General features: G+C 42.3%; 1 protein-coding gene across 2 annotated transcripts in view; it reads right to left on the bottom strand.

Moving 5' to 3' along the window:
* Window positions 1–8,484: 8,484 nt before the first annotated feature.
* The window catches only part of LOC139759014 (G-protein coupled receptor GRL101-like), a 215,754-nt gene continuing 205,919 nt past the window's right edge, over window positions 8,485–18,319 (bottom strand). For both annotated transcript variants that reach the window (XM_071680901.1, XM_071680900.1), the window contains exons 26-27: window positions 17,952–18,105; window positions 8,485–11,177 (exon numbers count right to left, since the gene is read on the bottom strand). In XM_071680901.1, coding sequence (XP_071537002.1) covers window positions 10,747–11,177; window positions 17,952–18,105 — 585 coding nt within the window. In that variant the 3' untranslated portion in view covers window positions 8,485–10,746. The remainder of the gene's footprint in view (window positions 11,178–17,951; window positions 18,106–18,319) is intronic.

The raw sequence follows: 18,319 nt of genomic DNA, 5'->3' as shown, positions 1-18,319 counted from the left end.
GGTTGAAAACTTCCCCTGAATGTGTGTGACTGGCATGATGATGTCTCATGTACGCTAGTCAATATATTTGTGGATTCGAGCGTCCTCGTAGCTACCTTCAGTCTCTACTGTTGTTTTTTGTTGTCGTGTGTTAGGTACAACAAGCCGTTCAGCTTGGACCAGCAGACCTGCAGTGTCCTGTCTGCTTGCAATACTAGCACTGTTGTGGTGTGGGTTAATGGTTAGATGGCTGACACATATGCATGTGAGATTATGAGGACGCGTTGGATGTCCCTCGTCTACGTTGTCTGGTAAGATTTTGAGAGTGTGACTCTTGTGAAGGACCAGTTGGAACCCTTACATTATCATGGTTTATAGATTTGGATGGAGTCTTCCTCTTTGTAACTATGACTTGGGTCTTAGAAATCCTCCAAAACTACACGTAAAAGATGCCAGTTCTGACTCTAGTAGTCACATGAATCTTTTCATGTTTCGTAGCTGTGTTGTTTTCCAGTACAATAACACCATCAGTAAGACCTTAGTAAATAGTAGGCTAAATCATGCAATAATTGGGAGTGTTTACGCCGTTAAATGCAAGGCATGTAAATATATTTATGTAGGCCAGACTGGTAAAACTGTAACGGAGAGATGTTATTGGCACCGTCATGCAGTACGCAGGGATGACCACATAAATGCGATCGCTAAACATTGTCATGAAAATGATCACCTCATACATCTTGAAAATCCCGTTATTCTATACCCCTCTGCTGATTATACCACACGTAACGTCATTGAATCTGTTTTAATTACTATCAAAAAGAACTTTAATTTCTTTTCCCAGACAATTTTGAGCCCATCCTAGCATTAACCAACTCATTATGAGAGAATATCCAAGCAAGAAAACATTGTTGTTCAAGACACACCCAGCTACCCAGGTCAACCCCCGCCACGTGACTCCCATTAATCACTCTCCCTTACAACAGTTATTGGCCAGACAAAGCAAACAGTACTTGGTCTATAAGGATTGCTGTTGGACAGCGAGCATCTAGTGTGGTACTGGGATTTAGATAACTTTAAGTACTGGCACCTGATGAGGTGGATGTCTCCACGAAACATGTCGTGCTACACACACACACACACATATATATATATATATATATATATATATATATATATATATATATATATATATATATATATATATATATTATATTTTTATTTTGCTTTGTCGCTGTCTCCCGCGTTAGCGAGGTAGCGCGAGGTAACCCACCCCATACACATGTATATACATACACGTCCACACAGGCAAATATGCATACCTATACATCTCAATGTACACATATATATACACACAGACATATACATATATACACATGTACATAATTCATACTGTCTGCCTTTATTTGTTCCCATCGCCACACATGGAATAACAACGCCCTTCCCCCTCATGTGTGCGAGATAGCGCTAGGAAAAGACACCAAAGGCCCCATTCGTTCACACTCAGTCTCTAGCTGTCTTGTAATAATGCACCAAAACCACAGCTCCCTTTCCACATCCAGGCCCCACACAACTTTCCATGGTTTACCCCAGACGCTTCACATGCCCTGGTTCAATCCATTGACAGCACGTCGACCCCGGTATACCACATCGTTCCAATTCACTCTATTCCTTGCCCGCCTTTCACCCTCCTGCATGTTCAGGCCCCGATCACTCAAAATCATTTTCACTCCATCTTTCCACCTCCAATTTGGTCTCCCACTTCTCCTCGTTCCCTCCACCTCTGACACATATATCCTCTTGGTCAATCTTTCCTCACTCATTCTCTCCATGTGCCCAAACCATTTCAAAACACCCTCTTCTGCTCTCTCAACTACACTCTTTTTATTTCCACACATCTCTCGTACCCTTACATTACTTACTCGATCAAACCACCTCACACAACATATTGTCCTCAAACATCTCATTTCCAGCACATCCACCCTCCTACGCACAACTCTATCCATAGCCCACGCCTCGCAACCATACAACACTGTTGGAACCACTATTCCTTCAAGCATACCCATTTTTGCTTTCCGAGATAATGTTCTCGACTTTCAATTCTTCAAGGCTCCCAGAATTTTCGCCCCCTCCCCCACCCTATGATTCACTTTCGCTTCCATGGTTCCATCCGCTGCCACATCCACTCCCAGATATCTAAAACACTTTACTTCCTCCAGTTTTTCTCCATTCAAACTTACCTCCCAATTGACTTGATCCTCAACCCTACTGTACCTAATAACCTTGCTCTTATTCACATTTACTCTTAACTTTCTTCTTTCACACACTTTACCGAACTCAGTCACCAGCCTCTGCAGTTTCTTACATGAATCAGCCACCAGCGCTGTATCATCAGCGAACAACAACTGACTCGCTTCCCAATCTCTCTCATCCACAACAGACTGCATACTTGCCCCTCTTTCCAAACCTCTTGCATTCACCTCCCTAACAACCCCATCCATAAACAAATTAAACAACCATGGAGACATCACACACCCCTGCCGAAAACCCACATTCACTGAGAACCAATCACTTTCCTCTCTTCCTACACGTACACATGCCTTACATCCTCGATAAAAACTTTTTACTGCTTCTAACAACTTGCCTCCCACACCATATATTCTTAAAACCTTCCACAGAGCATCTCTATCAACCCTCTCATATGCCTTTTCCAGATCCATAAATGCTACATACAAATCCATTTGGTTTTCTAAGTATTTCTCGCATACATTCTTCAAAGCAAACACCTGATCCACACATCCTCTACCACTTCTGAAACCACACTGCTCTTCCCCAATCTGATGCTCTGTACATGCCTTCACCCTCTCAATCAATACCCTCCCATATAATTTCCCAGGAATTCTCAACAAACTTATACCTCTGTAATTTGAGCACTCACTCTTATCCCCTTTGCCTTTGTACAATGACACTATGCAAGCATTCCACCAATCCTCAGGTACCTCACCATGAATCATACATACATTAAATAACCTTGCCAACCAGTCAACAATACAGTCACCCCCTTTTTTAATAAATTCCACTGCAATACCATCCAAACCTGCTGCCTTGCCGGCTTTCATCCTCCGCAAAGCTTTTACTACCTCTTCTCTGTTTACCAAATCATTTTCCCTAACCCTCTCACTTTGCACACCACCTTGACCAAAACACCCTATATCTGCCACTCTTATCATCAAACACATTCAACAAACCTTCAAAATACTCACTCCATCTCCTTTTCACATCACCACTACTTGTTATCACCTCCCCATTTGCTCCCTTCACTGAAGTTCCCATTTGCTCCCTTGTCTTACGTACTTTATTTACCTCCTTCCAGAACATCTTTTTATTCTCCCTAAAATTTGATAATACTCTCTCACCCCACCTCTCATTTGCCTTCTTTTGTATTTGTAGGGGTTTTCAGAAAAGAGGAGTGAATGTTGGGGTGAAGAGGGTGGTGAGAGTGAGTGAGTTTGGGAAGGAGACTTGTGTGAGGAAGTACCAGGAGAGACTGAGTACAGAATGGAAAAAGGTGAGAACAAAGGAGGTAAGGGGAGTGGGGGAGGAATGGCGTGTATTTAGGGAATCGGTGATGGATTGCGCAAAAGATGCTTGTGGCATGAGAAGCGTGGGAGGTGGGTTGATTAGATAGGTAGTGAGTGGTGGGATGAAGAAGTAAGATTATTAGTGAAAGAGAAGAGAGAGGCATTTGGACGATTTTTGCAGGGAAAAAAATGCAATTGAGTGGGAGATGTATAAAAGAAAGACAGGATGTCAAGAGAAAGGTGCAAGAGGTGAAAAAGAAGGCAAATATATATATATATATATATATATATATATATATATATATATATATATATATATATATATATATATATATATATATATATATAGTCATTAAAGGAATTCTAATTTTAGTTCTTTGAAATTCTTATTAACAAATCTACTGAAAATTTCACCTCTGGAATCTAAACCAACTAATAAATGGTTGTAACTTTGCTGATCAAAGCCGACCGCAGTATTGGGTTTACCTTGAAACGAAAATGCAGCTCGCAAATGAAATCAAATTTGTACGATACACATTTCCCGTTACGTTCAATTAGCAACTTATTGACTGATAGGGCTGCCAAGTTCCCTGAGTGGAGCCAACATTTCCATACTCCTGGATCACATTTCTACATAGCCTTCCTCTCGACACTTCTCGTACGAATTGTGAACGGGACAATGGTAGCTGTGGTGAGGTTGGTTTACGTTATACACATTGGTTATGGGGTAATAGTTTAGGGAAAGTTGAAATTTGGGAAAAAGATTCCCTGATGCAAAGATGATAATGGGAATGCACTGTAGAAGGTGGCAAAATGCGATCTAATAAGTACGAAACGAAGAGACATTTTGAAAACAAAAAAACCACGTAACAAGACATTCCTTGGTTTCTGATGATGATGAGATGATCAGCTAAAAGCGTTCCTATTTGTATTCCAGAAAGATTTTAAAGAGGATCATCTTATCTGTAAATGTTCGAAGTGTTGGTGGCATTGATTATATCATGTGGTCGGTCCATTCCAGTGTCCAGTCAATATACGAAAGACATTTCTTCCCACATAAGCAATGAACCCTTTCCCCTTGGAATGTCAATCAGTTACCTACAGTTAGTTTTGGTCTTGCGAAATGAAACTTAACTGTTTGATTGATTGTGAAACTTTCCTTCAGTATTTCGGAAACTTGTACAAAGGTCGTTGCTCTTTTGTTTTCCTTCTTTCTCTCAAGGGAAATTGAATTCAACTCTTAGAATTTGTCCCGGTATCAATGTGTGGTAACTTTTCGTCTTTGGGTGTCGTTAATGTTCATGTTAGTTTCCCTCCGTAGTCTGGAGGCGAAAACAACACATATTAGTCGAGATAAGACTTTGCCAACGTAGTATATTTGAAGAGCATAATGCTCTGTGAGACATCTTGCTTTATGAGACATCTTGCTCTGTGAGACATATTGCTCTGTGAGACGTCTTGCTCTGTGAGACGTCTTGCTATAAACACACACTTTTGTTACTCGCATTCAGCCATGGCACTGTATACGTAAGGTCGCTGTTGATATATTCACGAAGAATCTTACGGAAGTCATTTAATTGCTAAGCTATTCATTTCCTCATACATGTGGCTCATGCCATAGATTCGTTTGTATTATTCACATTAGGTTTAACTTGGCAATTCTCTGACTATTGATGTAACCTACCAAGTCATTGTGCAGACAATATGTACACAATCATCTCTGGATGTGGCTTTTCTCCCTAGTTTGGTATCGTCAATAAGTGATTAGAATTTTGCCTTCAATCCTGCCTCAAACTATTGATAGAGGTCGTAAAGACAATGGAGCAGAGGAGTTTGATCCATGATGTACCCTACTCTAATCCACTAATCCTCCTCAGTAGTATGGTTTTCTATATATCTGATTCAATATTTTGTATTTTGGTTGTTGCTTATACAACCCGTTTATAATACGGTTAATCTGCATCGGTCTTTGTGTTCTCCCTTCTTTTTTTTTGTGCCATGTTGTTTGCCTTATATATTTCATAGACTTTCTGAGGGAGGCATTGTTTCCCCATGATTTTATCTAGATTCCTGATGATGCCTCTGTGCAGAAGAAAGTTTGATGGAAATGATGTAGATCATCTTCGACAACTGGTGTTTGAGCACCCACTTAATGGTAGAAAAAGAATGAGTGGATGTGGCCTCTCTTCGTATGTTCCTGGCGCTGCCTTGCTGGGGCACGGGATGGCGATGCTCTTTCCAATGGAGTGAGGTGGAGCCGAGACTAGTTGAAGGCGAGCAAGTAAGAATATATATATATATATATATATATATATATATATATATATATATATATATATATATATATATATATACATCAAGTGTTTAATTTGAAGAATGTATGTGAGAAATACTTAGAAAAACAAACGGATTTGTATGTAGCATTTATGGATCTGGAGAAGGCATATGATAAAGTTGATAGAGATGCTCTGTGGAGGGTCTTAAGAATATATGGTGTGGGAGGCAAGTTGCTAAAAGCAGTGAAAAGTTTTTATCGACGATGTAAGGCATGTATAAGAGTAGGAAGAGAGGAAAGTGATTAGTTCTCAGTGAATGTAGGTTTGCGGCAGGGGTGTGTGATGTCTCCATGGTTGTTCAATTTGCTTATGGTTGGGGTTGTTAGGGAGGTGAATGCAAGAGTCTTGGAGAGAGGGGAAAGTATGCAGTCTGTTGTGGTTGAGAGAGCTTGGGAAGTGAGTTAGTTGTTGTTCGCCGATGATACAACGCTGGTGGCTGATCCGGGTGAGAAACTGCAGAAGCTGGTGACCGAGTTTGGTATAGTGTGTGAAAGAAGAAAGCCGAGATTAAATGTGAATAAGAGCAAGGTTATTAGGTACAGTAGGGTTGAGGGTCAAGTCATCTGGGAGGTAAGTTTGTATGGAGAAAAACTGGAGAAAGTGAAGTGTTTTAGATTTATGGGAGTGGATTTGCAGCGGATGGAACCATGGAAGCGGAAGTGAGTCAGTGGGTGGGGGAGTGGGCGAAAGTTCTGGGAGCGTTGATAAATGTGTGGAAGGCGAAAACATTATCTCGGAGAGCATAAATGGGTATGTTTGAAGGAATAGTGGTTCCAACAATGCTATATGGTTGCGAGGCGTGGGCTATAGATAGGGTTGTCTGGAGGAGAGTGTATGTGTTGGAAATGAGATGTTTAAGGATAATATATGGTGTGAGGTGGTTTGATCGAGTGAGCAATGAAAGGGTAAGAGAGAGGTGTGGTAATAAAAAGAGTGTGGTTGAGAGAGCTTGGGAAGTGAGTTAGTTGTTGTTCGCCGATGATACAACGCTGGTGGCTGATCCGGGTGAGAAACTGCAGAAGCTGGTGACTGAGTTTGGTATAGTGTGTGAAAGAAGAAAGCCGAGATTAAATGTGAATAAGAGCAAGGTTATTAGGTACAGTAGGGTTGAGGGTCAAGTCATCTGGGAGGTAAGTTTGTATGGAGAAAAACTGGAGAAAGTGAAGTGTTTTAGATTTATGGGAGTGGATTTGCAGCGGATGGAACCATGGAAGCGGAAGTGAGTCAGTGGGTGGGGGAGTGGGCGAAAGTTCTGGGAGCGTTGATAAATGTGTGGAAGGCAAAACATTATCTCGGAGAGCATAAATGGGTATGTTTGAAGGAATAGTGGTTCCAACAATGCTATATGGTTGCGAGGCGTGGGCTATAGATAGGGTTGTCCGGAGGAGAGTGTATGTGTTGGAAATGAGATGTTTAAGGATAATATATGGTGTGAGGTGGTTTGATCGAGTGAGCAATGAAAGGGTAAGAGAGAGGTGTGGTAATAAAAAGAGTGTGGTTGAGAGAGCTTGGGAAGTGAGTTAGTTGTTGTTCGCCGATGATACAACGCTGGTGGATATATATATATATATATATATATATATATATATATATATATTTCATACTATTCGCCATTTCCCGCGTTAGCGGGGTAGCATTAAGAACAGAGGACTGAGCCTTTGAAGTAATATTCTCACTTGGCCCCCTTCTCTGTTCCTTCTTTTGTGAAATCAAAAACGAGAGGGGAGGATTTCCAGCCCCCCCACCGCTTCCTCCCCTTTTAGTCGCCTTCTACGACACGCAGGGAATACGTGGGAAGTATTCTTTCTCCCCAATCCCCAGGGATGGATATATATATATATATATATATATATATATATATATATATATATATATATATATATATGCATGCTGTAGTTAAGGTATGTATATATGACATATCGTAACGACTATGTATCGTTTATTTGATTATATCATTACAGTCCATGATCAACAGACAGTTCTCACCGGGTTCCACTTGTATGAGGTTACACCCTGAATGAGAAGTCAATTTTGTCCAGTGGTTTATCAGTGGTAATACATACAGTCTTGTCAAGTGGTTTGTCAGTGGTAATACACAGTCTTGTCATAGAACCTCATCACTCCATAGGAGTCTACATTTCCTTGCAACAAGGATCGTGGCTTTGGCATGCACAAACCCCTTGAGAAAGATGTCTTGGGTAACATCAGGACTCGTCTATTGAAGATCGACTTTGGAGTAATCAGAATGAAATAAATAAAGATCATTTGACGTATGTGTGGATTCGGAATGTATAAATGTGATGATCCTCTACAAACGCAGAGAAACAAAATCTTGTTTGTCTCTACTTAGACATTTAGAGGAACCATGTGTCTGACTGGCTATAAGATCAAGGGAAAACTACATGTGTCCTTCACATATTGTTTACTCTGGTAACCTGGAGACACTCATACACGAATACTATCCTTCAGTATATCTTCTTATGAATCATCATCCTTGAATTGTTCCCCACATTACCTGATCATAGTTGGTGTCTCCAGGCATGAACATTCTGATGAGAGAAATGTCTTTTTTCTCCCCATGTGACCTTAACTCTCCCTATTACATTGGGTTGTTGGAAACCTTCTAGTGCACCAAGGGTCAGTAACATGGAACTGCAACACACCTTGATCATCTGCATGAAACATCTAATCTAGGTATTTCATCAGTATCACTTAATGATCCAAGACATTGATGATGATAATTCTTCTTGTCCAGGAACAGCCTTGACTGTGAAATATACGACAGTGAATCGAGAGAAGCCTCCACCATCCGGCAAAGAGGGGATATATGGTAATACTCTTACGTAGTCTCGTGAACGAATCAATACTGTTGCTTATTCATGAAACGTTTAATTAGCCATCTGCAGAGTTAGCTGCTTAATGAACCGAAGATTTTAGGCCCAAGGACCTACCGAAAGCCCCCTACACTCTAAAACAAACTTAGGCGTCGTTTAGATATCAGCGAACACAAGAAGGATTGCTGGTTGTAAACTTGTGGTTTGCTCTAGGTGAGTGGTCGAGTTAGCCTTCCTCCACTGGTTCTTGGGGACTCCCTGGTCTAAAGAACAAGTGAATTACAGCCTAATTGCTGACGAGGTTCTGGTTTTATGGTTTAGGATACCTGGATTCTGTCGGTTTTAAGGATCTCGAATCTATCACTGACCGAATTTTGGCTCCTATCCTTAACGCCGTGGTGGGTTCATTGATCACTTTGATCCTTTAAAAACTAAGTCTTTTCCTCCTGGATAACGAACTTTTTGTCACTGACTATTGGTCCCCTTCACTCCTCGACCTGGGATGTTTAACAGCAATGGTTTCGGAGGATCTGATGTTCTAGTCTGGTAGATTCAGGACCGCTAACGTAGGCAGTTCTGGGGCCACTTGGTCTTAGAAGAAAAGTCCAGTTTTCGGAACAGACTAGTCAAAAACCCCTGGCTTGAAATGATCGGGGCCTGAACATGCAGGAGGGTGAAAGGCGGGCAAGGAATAGAGTGGATTGGATCGATGTGGTATACCGGGGTCGACGTGCTGTCAATGGATTGAATCAGGGCATGTGAAGTGTCTAGGTTTGAGGACTACGTGGGCCGAAGGTCTTAAGTTTCCACCCATGATTGTAAATTTTGAAATGTTTTGTACTGATTACATGCCCTTATGCATCACATTACATGCCCTTATGCATCACGAGATTTTGAATATAAGAGAACAAGAGCTAGAGGCTTGTGTATCGTGTTGCTGTACTGCAACTAAGATCTCCCAAAACCTGGACAGGATGAATGTTGAACATTTGTGAAATGAACATATCCCCCTCATCTGTTGAAGTAATCCCGGATCAAACTCAGCATTTTCTTGCTTTACAGCCAAGGTCAAAGTAATGCTATACGTTAGAGCTAAAAACCTACGGTAGACCTACCATCCTCGTCTTACAACTTCGACCAAGAGAAGGGCGCGATTCCGTGACTGATTGAAACATTTGCCCACAGGTGAAGAGGATAGAATGAGACATGCTCGAAAGAAACTGTGATTCGAATACAGTAAAAGGCAACTTGCAGATAGCTACTACGGTCCTGCGAGACTTGTCGAAAAACAGATTTTACGAAGCAACTACGGCTATAGACGGAGTAATTCACCTACAAATAAGATTCTTGGCAGGACGTGAAAAGGAAACACTAATTCGACGCTGTGAGAAAAACGTTTTGTGCTGAATATGTTAGATTCAGATTATCATTGTATAAGGAATGATAAATATCATTCACTATGTAAGTATGATGATAAATATCACGCGTTATCTGAGTAATGCTGACTTTTAGATATATCAACACCAAATTTTACGTTATTCACTAAACTGTAATGATTGATCTACACAATGTTTACAGAGTCTCCATAATTACCTGTGCATGTTCCTAGTTGTATGACGCTTCACGTACAAGATATTCATGTTGGAAGATACATACAAACGACAATACATACATGTGTTTTTCCTCTGTATTCAGTAATCACGATACACTCGTCAAACACTGATTAAGGTATGGAAAGCATAAGATATATAACACGAGCAATACAGTTGTTGAGAACAAGGTAGTAGTAGTAGTAGTAGTAAAAGTAGGAGCAGCAGTAGTAGTAGTAGGCGTAGGAGCAGGAGTAGTAGCAGAAGTAGTAGGAGGAGGAGTAGTAGTAGTAGTAGTAGTAGCAGCAGTAGCAGTAGTAGTAGGAGCAGCAGTATAGTAGTAGCAGAGCCTTAAAGTGTGTTTTCTCGTAGTAGTAGGAGTGGGTCATGGTGCTTCCCAGTGTTCAATCTTCATCAGACTGTCAACCATTTAATTGTATCTATTATCCGACAGGTTCCCCCTGCCAGCGATCAATTTGCGTGAGGAGCTCCTGGTCGGTGGGAGCGCCGTCGTGAGTTCCTTCAGGGGCACCAGCTCCATCGCCCCGGGATCCTTGCTCTTATGGACTCCTGCCGCTCTTGAAGACCCCTCCCGGCAAAGGAGCTTGTGACCTTCGTCGTCCACACCTTCTGGAGAGAGCGGTAGCGAAGTTGTTCCCCCCGAACCATTGACGGCCTTCTTCTCGCCTGCGCCAGGGTTCTGCACGTAGTGAACGACCTTTTGCGAACGAGAGGTGGCGGAGGCGTACACACACACGGCAGACTTGGTGCTGGGGGTTCGAGCCTCGCCGTCGCTCGTTTGACCGAAGTCTGTCAAATCGGTTGCCATTCGGGCTTTGAAAGACGACGCCAGGAGACTTCCTGTTGGGAGAGGCAGACCTACAAGTGAATGTATTGCAATGCTAGTTAAAACGTAGACGTGTTCCTCATATTATATATATATATATATATTTATCTCATGCTATTCGCCATTTCCCGTGTTAGCGAGGTAGCGTTAAGAACAGAGGACTGGGCCTTTGAGGGTATATCCTCACCTGGCACCCTTCTCTGTTCTTTCTTTTGGAAAATTAAAAAAAAAAAACGAGAAGGGAGGATTTCCAGCCCTCCGCTCCCTTCCCTCTTAGTCGCCTTCTACAAGACGAAGGGAATACGTGGGAAGTGTTCGTTCTCCCCTATCCCCAGGGATGATATATGTAATATATAGTGAAATCGCACTTCAGTAGTTCATGAAAATTAACATGTAATTTTTCTATATATGTGGCACGACATGTTTCGTGGAGACTATCCACCTAATCATGAAAATCCCGTTATTTTATACCCCTCTGCTGATTCTGCCTCACGCAACGTCCATTGAATCTGTCAACATTGCTCATATTAAGAAGTTCCATTTGTTTCCAGGCTATTCTAAAGCAAATCCTAACGTTAACCAAATCATTATGAGAGAATTGGCAAAACACGAAAACAAAAAAAAATAAATTCTCTTCAAGGCACACCTCAGCTACACAAGTCAGCCACCATTCCACGTGACCTCATTGAATCACTTTCCCTTTCAAATGTTACGGCCAGACAAAGCAGACAGTGGTTGGTCTGTACTGATTGGTGCTGGACGGCGGGACTCGTGTGTGATGTTGGGATTTAAATAATTTTGTTAAGTACTGGCACCTGATGAGATGAATTGTGTCCACGAAACATGTTAAGAAAAATTGTATGAATCACTGAAGTGCGATTTCACCTTCGTACTATTATCACTGACAAATGTGATCATCATATTTACACACACACACACACACACACACATATATAGGGGATATGGAAAAAGAATACTTCCCACGCATTCCTCACGTGTCGTGGAAGGCGACTAAAGGGGACGGGAGCGGGCGGCTAGAAACCCTCCCCTCCTTGTATTTTAATTTTCTAAAAGGGAAAACAGAAGGAGTCACGCGGGGAGTGCTTATCCTCCTCGAAGGCTCAGATTGGGGTGTCTAAATGTGTGAGGATGTAACCAAGATGAGAAAAAAGGAGAGATAAGTAGCATGTTTGAGGAGAGGAACCTGGAGGTTTTGGCTCTGAGTGAAACGAAGCTCAAGGGTAAAGTGGAAGATTGGTTTGGGAATGTCTTAGGAGTAAAATCAGGGGTTGGTGAGAGGACAAGAGCAAAGGAAGGAGTAGCACTTCTCCTGAAGCAGGAGTTATGGGAGTATATGATAGTGTAGGAAAGTAAACTCTAGATTGATATAGGTAAAACTGAAAGTAGATGGAGAGAGAAGGGTGATTATTGGTACCTATGCACATGATCATGAAAAGAAACATCATGAGAGGCAAGTGTTTTGGGAGCAGCTGAGTGAGTGTGTTAGCAGCTTTGATGCACGACACAGGGTTATAGTGATGGGTGATTTGAATGCAAAGGTGAGTAATGTGGCAGTTAAGTATATAATTGTTGTACATGGGGTGTTCAGTGTTGTAAATGGAAATAGTGAAGAACTTGTAGATTTGTGTGCTGAAAAAAGATGTATGTGGCACGAGAAAGATGGGAGGTGGGCAGATTACAAAGGGTAGTGAGTGGTTGGATGAAAAAGTAAGATTGTTAGTAAAAGAATAGAGGCATTTCGACGATTCTTGCAGGGAAGTAGTGCGAATGACTGCGAGATGTATAAAAGAAAGAGGCAGGAGGTCAAGAGAAAGGTGCAGGGGGTTAAGGAGAGGGCAAATGACAGTCGGGGTGAGAAAGTATCATTAAATTTTAGGGGGGATGAAAAGAAGTTCTGGAAGCAAGTAAATAACGTGCGTAAGACAAGAGAAGAAATGGGAACATCAGTGAAGGGGGCTAATGGGGAAGTAACAAGTAGTTATGAAGTGAGAAGGAGATGGAGTGAGTATTTTGAAGGTTTGTTGAATGTGTGTGATGATAGAGTGGTATATATAGGGTGCTTTGGTCGAGTTGGTGTGCGAAGTGAGAGGGTGAGAGAGAATGGTTTGGTAAACAGAGAGGTGGGAGTGAAAGCTTTGCGGAAAATGAAAGCCGGCAAGGCGGCAGGTTTGGATGGTATTGCAGTGGAGTTTATCAAAAAAGCGGGTGACTGTGCTGTTGATTGGTTGGTAAAGATATTCAATGTACGTATGGTTCATGGTGAATGCCTGAGGATTGGCGGAATGCATGCTTAGTGACATAGTACAAAGGAGATAAAAGCGAGTGTTCAAATTACAGATGTATAAGTTTGTAGAGTATTCCTGGGAAATTATATGGGAGGGTATTGACCGAGAAGGTCAAGGCATGGACAGAGCATCAGACTGGGGAAGAGCAGTGTGGTTTCAGAAGTGGTAGAGGATGTGTGGATTATGTGTTTGCTTTCAAGAATGTATGTGAGAAATACTTAGAAAAACAAATGGATTTGAATGTAGGATTTATAGATCTGGAGAAGGCACATGATAGAGTTGATAGAGATGCTCTGTGGAAGGTATTAAGAATATATGGTGCGGGAGGCAAGTTGCTAAAAGCAGTGAAAAGCTTTTATCAAGGCTGAGAGGCACGTGTACGAGTAGGGAGAGAGGAAAGTGATTGGTTCGCAATGAATGTTGGTTTGTGGCAGGGGTGCGTGATGTCTCCATGGTTGTTTAATTTGTTTATTGGTGGGGTTGCTAGGGAGGTGAATGCAAGAGTTTCGGAGAGAGGGGCAGGTATGCAGTCTGTTCTGGATTAGAGGGCTTGGAAAGTGAGTCAGTTGTTGTTCGCTGATGATACATCGCTGGTGGCTGATTCGGGTGAGAAACTGCAGAAGTTGGTGACTGAGTTTGATAATGTGTGTGAAAGAGGAAAACTGAGAGGAAATGTGAATAAGAGCGAAGTAATTAAGTTCATTAGTGTTGAGGGACAAGAAAATTTGGAGGTAAGTTTGAATGGAGAAAAACTAGAGGAAGTGAAGTGTTTTAGGTATCAGGGAGTGGATTTAACAATGGGTATGTTTGAAGGAATAGTGGTTCCAACAATGCTATATGGTTGTGGGGCATGGGCTATAGATAGGGTTATGCGGAGGACAGTATTTGTGTTGGAGATGAAATGTTTGAGGACAATGTGGTGCGAGATGGTTTGATCGAGTAAGTAATAAATGGGTAAGGGAGATGTGTGGTAATAAAAAGTGTGTGGTTGAGAGAGCAGAAGAGGGTGTATTGAAATGGTTTGGTCACATGGAGAGAATGAGTGAGGAAAGATTGACAAAGAGGATATATGTGTAAGAGACAGAGGGAACGAGAAGTGGGAAACCAAATTGGAGGTGGAAGGATGGAGTGAAAAAGATTTTGAGTGATCGGAGCCTGAACATACAAGGAATAGAGTGAATTGGAACGATGTGGTATACCGAGGTCGACGTGCTGTCAATGGATTGAACCAGGGCATGTGAAGCGTCTTGGGTAAACCATGGTAAGTTTTGTGGGGCCTGGATGTGAAAAGGGAGCTGTGGTTTTGGTGCATTCTTTCACACTCAATCTCTAGCTATCATGTGTAATGCACCGAAGCCACGGCCCCCTATCCACATTCAGGCCCCATAGACCTTTCCATGGTTTACCTCGGACGTTTCACATGCCCTGGTTCAGTCCATTGATGGCATGTCCAATTCACTCTATTTAGTGCTCGCTTTTCAACCTCCTGCACGTTCAGGCACCGATCGCTAAAAATCTTTCTCACTCCATCCTTCCACCTTTACTTTGGGCTCCTGCTTCTCCTAGTTCCCTACACTTCTGACACATATATCCTCTTTGACAACCTTTTACCTCTCATTCTCTCCATGTGTCCAAGCCATTTCAACACAAACACTTCTGTTCTCTCAACCACACTCTTTATTACCACACATCTCTCCTACCTTTTCATTACTTACTCGATCAAACCACCACCTCACACCACATATTGCCCTAAAACATTTCATTTCCAACACATCCACCCTCCTCTGTGCAGTCCTATCTATAGCCCATGCCTCGTAACCATCTAATATTGCTGGAACTACTATTCCTTCAGACAAAACCACTTTTGCTCTCCATGATGACATTCTTCATCGCTCTCAGAACTTTACTCCATCCCCTACCCTATAACTCATTTCCGCTTTCATGGTTCCGTTCGCTGTCAAGTCCAGCCCCATATATCTATAGCACTTCATTTCCTCCATTTTTTCCATTCAAACTTACCACCCATGTAACTTGTCTGTCAACCATGCTAAACCAAATAACCTTGCTCTTATTCACATCACATTTATTCTTAGCCGTTTCCTTTCACACACTCTTCCAAACTCAATCACCAGCTTCTGCAGTTTTTCACTCGAGTCAGCCACCAGTGCTGTATCATCGGCGAACAAAAGAACTGACTCAATCCCCAGGCCCTCTCATCCCAACAGACTGCATACTCTCCCCTTTCCCCAAAGTTTCTTGCATTTACCTCCCTCGCCACCACTTCCATATAATAGATCAAACAACCATGGGAACATCACACACCCCTGCCGCAGACCGACTTTCACTTGGAACCATTCACTGTTCTCTCTTCCTACTCGTACACACGCTTTATATATTCTTTTTTTCTTTCATACTTGTTCTCCGTTTCCAGCGCTAGCGAGGTAACGCCAGGAAGAGCCGAAGAAAGGCCCCATTCCTTCACATCCATTCTCTACCCGCCATGTATCGTGCACCAAAACCACAGTCCCTTGTCTACAAGGCCTTTCCATGGTTTTCCTTGATCTGCTTCGTATGCCCTGGTTTGTTTACACTGACATCATATCACCCCTGTATACCATTTTACTCTAATTCACTCTATCACGTGCATGCCTTTCACCCTCCTTCATGTGGAGGCCTCAAGCACTCAAAAATGTCTCATCCGTCCATTCATCTCCTATTTGGTGTCCCCTTCTTGTTTCCTCCACTTCTGACACATATATCCTCTATGTTAACCTATTCTCACTCAATATCACCATATGTCTGAACTATTTCGGCACTCCTTCTCCCACTCTCTTACCCATATCATTCATATTACCACACCAGTCTTTTGCCCTAACATGATTTACTCGACCAAGCCCTTCCCCCCTACACCACATATCATTCTCAAACATTTCAGTTCCAGCTTACGCACTCTTCTCTGTACATTCTCATTTACAGCCGATGTTTCGCATCCAATCAACGGCGTTGGGACTACCATACCTTCAAACATTCCCATTTTCTCCCTTCCATACAGCACCCTCCTTTTCTACACATTCCTCACTGCTCTAAGAACCTTCGCCCCCTCATCTATACAACGACTTCCATGGTTCCATTCACTATCATGTCCACTCTCCGGTATCTAAAACACTTCACTTCCTCCAATTTTTCTCCATCCAAACTCACATCCCAACGAACTTGTCTCTCTGCATTACCAAAGTTTATGGCCTTGCTTTCATTCACACTTACTCTGAACTTCCTTCTTTCACATACTCTACGAGATTTAGAGACCTACTTAAGCAGTTTCTCATTTGAGTCTGCCACCAGTGCCGTGACATCAGCAGACAACAGGCATGTTTCATGAAAGACTAAGGCATGATCCATAAACCAGTTCCTCTTTGGCTTTAACGAAAGTACGAACACATGTTCGCTGTTCTTCAAAAAGCTGGAAAGATAAATTCTCAATTGCCATTTTCACTATATTTTCGGAGAATACAAAATTGTGAGCTTTTCCTGCTCTTAAGGCAAACTAACACAATCAAATGTAACAAATTCTTGAACACGCAGGTTTTGGCATACACAAAAACGGGATGTATAAGAACCAAGGGAAAGCTATGCACTCCCTGATGGATGGAGGAGGAGGAGTAAAGACTTGGAGACAAGTGTGCCATGAACTGTCTGCTATTGTTTTATGTTAGTAAGAAGAAGGATAAAATCTTATTAAAACTGTTACTACAGTGTCTGAAGATCTTTGCATTGTCCACCAACTGTTGTCGTGTATCATGATCATCCTTCTCCATGTGATGTTTGGGTGCACCATCCTACAGGTGCGTTGTAGAAGTCTGCGACTTAAAAGTACTATTCCAATGTAGTTATTAGGACGAAGTTCACAGCCCTCGTGAAGCTCATCAAATTTGTGGACTGAATTAGTAGCTCATTCAAGGATTTCCTTATCGATTTACTTTTCATTACATAGTTACTACCTCTAGAACTCTTCACTAGATAACAAGACTTAAGTTTATCATCTGGGTTACTACTGCACTGAGTATTGTTAGACGTGAAACATTAGGGGCCCAAATAACTGTGTGCCAACACCTGTGTGCCCTGATACTATGTGACACATGATGATGCTTACACTGACTTGGTGAGGGAACGTGTGTACCAGTCTCTCCTACTATGATACAGCTCACACTAACCTCCCATTAAGGTAACACTGACTTGGTGAGGGAACGTGTGTACCAGTCTCTCCTACTATGATACAGCTCACACTAACCTCCCATTAAGGTAACACTGACTTGGTGAGGGAACGTGTGTACCAGTCTCTCCTACTATGATACAGCTCACACTAACCTCCCATTAAGGTAACACTGACTTGGTGAGGTAACGTGTGTACCAGTCTCACCTGTTATGATACAGCTCACACGAACCTCCCAGTAAGGTAGCTCTATGTTCCTTGCACCTGCTAACCTGATATGGCTGATGCAGATCTCCACTGTCTGGTCTTGACGCTCTGGCGCGCATGTTCCAATCTCTTCCGTACCGGCGCCGTGGAAAGAGTGTAGAGCACCGGGTTGACGGCTGCGTTGAGCGGGAGGACGAACACAGCGATCCAGGAGAACACCTGTGGTACAGAAGTCACGATGGTCTTAGCTCACTCACCTACCAGTTGATGTGATGATCTGTGTTGGTCACAGATTTACAATAACTTAGCTCAAATCTAATCTCCATATCTTTATCCTCCACTCTATGTCTTACCTCAAAGCCTCCAGTTAGGGGAAGAAGTCCTTACGAAAGCTTAGCCAAGTATTACAACATGAAATTGGTAAAGAAAATAG

Source organism: Panulirus ornatus, chromosome 32, assembly GCF_036320965.1.
Source record: "Panulirus ornatus isolate Po-2019 chromosome 32, ASM3632096v1, whole genome shotgun sequence".
NCBI classification, from domain to species: Eukaryota; Metazoa; Arthropoda; class Malacostraca; order Decapoda; family Palinuridae; genus Panulirus; species Panulirus ornatus.
The sequence above is the reverse complement of the archived record's forward strand: the minus strand, read 5'-3'. Positions and strand labels throughout refer to the sequence as shown.